This window comes from Orycteropus afer, unplaced genomic scaffold (genome assembly GCF_000298275.1).
Source record: "Orycteropus afer afer isolate SDZICR_OR568_19922 unplaced genomic scaffold, OryAfe1.0 scaffold00069, whole genome shotgun sequence".
Classification (NCBI taxonomy): Eukaryota; Metazoa; Chordata; class Mammalia; order Tubulidentata; family Orycteropodidae; genus Orycteropus; species Orycteropus afer.
In genome coordinates, this window is record NW_006921656.1 from 9,539,000 (window position 1) to 9,540,124 (window position 1,125).

Genomic DNA, 1,125 nt, shown 5'->3' on the forward strand with positions numbered 1-1,125 from the left:
GGCAAATATTTAATATGCTCGGTTACTAACTGAAAAGGTGGAGGTTCACATCTACTCAGAAGGAAGAGCTAGTGATCCACTTCCAGAAAGCAGCTGTTGAATTCCCTGTGGAATGCTGTTCTACTCCGATACCCATGGGCTTACCCGAGTCGGAGCTGATCTTTCCCCTGTGGGCTGTGGTTTGGAAGCAGATCATGCCCTTTCTTCTACCATATGGTTGCCAGGCAATTGCTTCCATCTGGGTGCCTGAGCACAGGAGATGGGGTTGCTTTCTGTGGCCCTGCTTGGTCAAGCCTAACCCCAGGCGTTGGGGCTGGGTAGAGACGTGAACAAAACTGGGTTCTGTTAGGAGGGATGGAGAGGGCGTGGCACTGGACAGGCTGCCCATAAAGTCTATCAGACAGATCCGCATGTGAGAAAGCAGCGTGGTTTTAATAACTGTTATGGTAATCCTAATATTCTCAATACCATTGTCACAACAGATTGGTTATGAGAAGATCTTAAAGATTAATTCATTGTATTATTTGTATGTTTCAGAAAATGTTAGCAAACTCAAGAAACTTGAATATTTGAATTTAGCTTTAAACAACATTGAAAAAATTGAAAATTTGGAAGGTAAGAATTGTCTTCTTATATTTTATTATATATTAAAATTAGGATTTAAAATTTCCGTAGTGATACTGCCTCGGAAACCCAAGGAGGGGTTGCTATGAGTCAGGCCGACTCGATGGCACATAACAACAACAACAACAACAACAGTATTGCTTACGCTATAGGTATACTTTTCAGATAAACATATGTATGTCTTACACTGATTAATTTTTATTTCATTCTGATTGTAAAAATTCAAACAATAAAGAGATACATAGATTCGAAAGCTGAAGTCTGCTGCATGCTTTCATAACCCTGCCTCTTCTGCCTCTTCTCCAGGGGTAGTCAGTGTTTCCACTTGAGGTGCAGGTGACGGTGGTTCTGTCTCGTTTTGCCTTGGATCAGCGGGACCATGCTGTGGAGGACTGTTACGAACGCTAATGTCTTCTCTGAAGAAACACGTCTCGGAGACCTTTTCCATGTTAACCTATTTTGTCTGCTTTGTTCTTCTGATTTTCAGGAGTAGGGGCCAGG

The 1,125-nt window shown here is 42.2% G+C and overlaps 1 protein-coding gene across 1 annotated transcript in view; it reads left to right on the forward strand.

Annotated features, from left to right (window-relative positions):
- DNAAF11 (dynein axonemal assembly factor 11) overlaps positions 1 to 1,125 on the forward strand; it is an 87,005-nt gene that overhangs the window by 4,523 nt on the left and 81,357 nt on the right. Inside the window, exon 3 of the mRNA XM_007940575.1 lies at positions 538 to 615. Coding sequence (XP_007938766.1) covers positions 538 to 615 — 78 coding nt within the window. The remainder of the gene's footprint in view (positions 1 to 537; positions 616 to 1,125) is intronic.